This window comes from Drosophila suzukii, chromosome 3, assembly GCF_043229965.1.
Source record: "Drosophila suzukii chromosome 3, CBGP_Dsuzu_IsoJpt1.0, whole genome shotgun sequence".
NCBI classification, from domain to species: Eukaryota; Metazoa; Arthropoda; class Insecta; order Diptera; family Drosophilidae; genus Drosophila; species Drosophila suzukii.
This window is the reverse complement of record NC_092082.1, coordinates 37,851,414-37,853,632: the sequence shown is the minus strand read 5'-3', so window position 1 is coordinate 37,853,632 and position 2,219 is coordinate 37,851,414. Positions and strand designations below refer to the sequence as shown.

General features: G+C 57.8%; 1 protein-coding gene across 1 annotated transcript; it reads right to left on the bottom strand.

Annotated features, from left to right (window-relative positions):
* Positions 1-306: 306 nt before the first annotated feature.
* Positions 307-1,470, bottom strand: LOC136117574 (uncharacterized). The gene has a single exon (XM_065868549.2). The coding sequence runs from the start codon at positions 1,468-1,470 to the stop codon at positions 307-309; it is 1,164 nt and encodes a 387-aa protein (XP_065724621.2).
* Positions 1,471-2,219: the final 749 nt, after the last annotated feature.

Genomic DNA, 2,219 nt, shown 5'->3' with positions numbered 1-2,219 from the left:
TTTGGCGCTTCCACCTGTCGGGGAAGGTCCCTTCCAGCATGCACGTGTTGTAGAGCGATGCTACCACGCCCGGATGGAGGGATAGCAGGGTCTTCACTGCCCTGTTCGGGACCAAATCCGGCCCGGGTGCCTTCTTGCTCTTCATGTTCCTTGCCGCAGACAATAGTTCCGTCTCCGTGACCGGACATATCTGGCTCCCAATTTGTCGCGTCCATCGGGGGATGCAATGGCGGCGACCCTCTGAAAACAGCACTTGGACAATGCCTTCCAGGACCGCTGGGTCAGTAGGCGACCTGTTGCCGGCACTCACACGCTTGCCACCGTCTTGTAGGCTCTTCCCCATGGGTCGTTTTCCAGCTCGTCACAGAGCTTGAGGTAGCTCTCCCTCTTGCTGTCCCGAATCGCCAGTTTGAGTGCCTTCTTTGCACTCTTAAAGCTAGAGTTGCAGGCAGAAAGGTTTGCGGTGCCTCTCGCCCTTTGGACTAACCTCCTGGCTCGAAGGCAGGTCCTGCGCAAGCTAGCGATTTCCTCACTCCACCAGTACACTGGCGCGTGGTGCTTCCGAAAGGTCTTACGCTGCTGCATGCTTTGGTCACAGGCTTCCTCCAGTCTGGCTGCCAATTTGTTCGCTGCTACATCTGCCGAGTCCAGCTCAGATACAGCCAATCCCTCCAGTGCGCTGGCGAAGGTCTGTGTTCTAAAGGTGTCCTGGCGGTAGGCTTTTCTTGGCCCGGTCATCGGCTGGCTTTGGCACGGTGGACCGCCAACTGTCAGCAGGATGGCCTCATGGTCGCTGGCAGTGAACACCTCGCCTATCCTCCAGCGTGTGCTACGGGATAACGAGCTGCTCGCGAACGATAGATCGATGATTGAACCGGCCCCAGCTCTGTTGAAGGTGTGCTGGGAGCCCTCGTTCAACAGGACGATGTCCAGAGACGCAATTGCTTCAAGGATGGTGCGCCCCCTGCCGTTGGTATAGAGGGAGCCCCATTCCTCGGCCCAGGCGTTAAAGTCGCCTCCGATCACCACGTTGCTCCTTCCTCTTAGGTCGCTGATCAGCTCGTCCATGATCCTGCTAAAGGACGTCAGTGATAGACTGGGGGCCAGGTAGCAGCTGTAGATCCATGTGCCGCCTACGTTCGCTCGGACAAATCCCTCTACTGCCATCGTGTCCCGCATTGGTGGAACACTCACGCCGCAGAGCCACAGTGCAGCTTTGCCTGTGCGATCCGTGACCCAATCGCTGCTGCTTTCCACTCTGTATGGCTCACTTAGTATCGCCACCTCAGAACCCAGCTCACGCACCGTCTGCTTCAGGAGGTCCTGCGCGGCACTACAATGGTTCAAATTTAGCTGAATCAATTGCATGACGGCCGAGGTCTCCCTGTCCCGCTGGTTGTGGCTGGGCAGAGCCTGCTTCCTGCCTGGTGCCTGGTCTCCTTTCTTCCTGCCGCAGAGCAGAATAAACATGAAGGCTCCTTGCTGCACTTGGCTGCCTTGTGCCCTTTTTCACCACATCTCATGCAGCAATCGCTCCTGTCCACTAGGCTCTTGCAGTTAACTGCAATATGCCCGGATTCCAAGCATTTAAAACATCTTGGGGGGCCTGTTCTTTCCCGGATCCTGCAGATGGTCCATCCAATCCGCACCTCGCCACGATGGAGGACGGTTTTCCCCAGGGAGTAGGGCAAGCTGATCACAGCTAGCTGCGACTCCGCGTAGCCTCGACGCAGACTCCGAACTCTGATGCGCTCCGCGTCGATACCATACTGGCTCGCAATCGCAGCGCAGATTTCCTGCTCCGTCGCGATGGAGTCGATGTCTCGTATCTCCAGGACGAGCAGTTTGGTCTCGTCCGACATGGTTCGCACTGATGCTGCGTCGCCTAACACCCTCGCAATGCTCTCCTTCATGGCTTCTGCACTTTCTGCGCTGCCTTTGGCCACCTCGAGCAGTAGGTTGCCGTTAATGGTGCGACGTACCTTGGATACACAGCTTCCCAAGTCCGACAGCTGTTTATCTTCCCTTCGAGTCACCATGGCTAACACCTCGCTGTACGATTTCCCGCTCGCCTGGACAACGACGGCGTCGGGTCTGGCGCGACGCGTGGCCCTCGGCTTTTTCTTGACCACCTCCCACTCAGCGACCGGAATTGCCGGGCTCACAGTCTTACTGGCGCCAGCGTGCGTCGCATCTCTCTCTTGTGGCCCTTTTGGCGG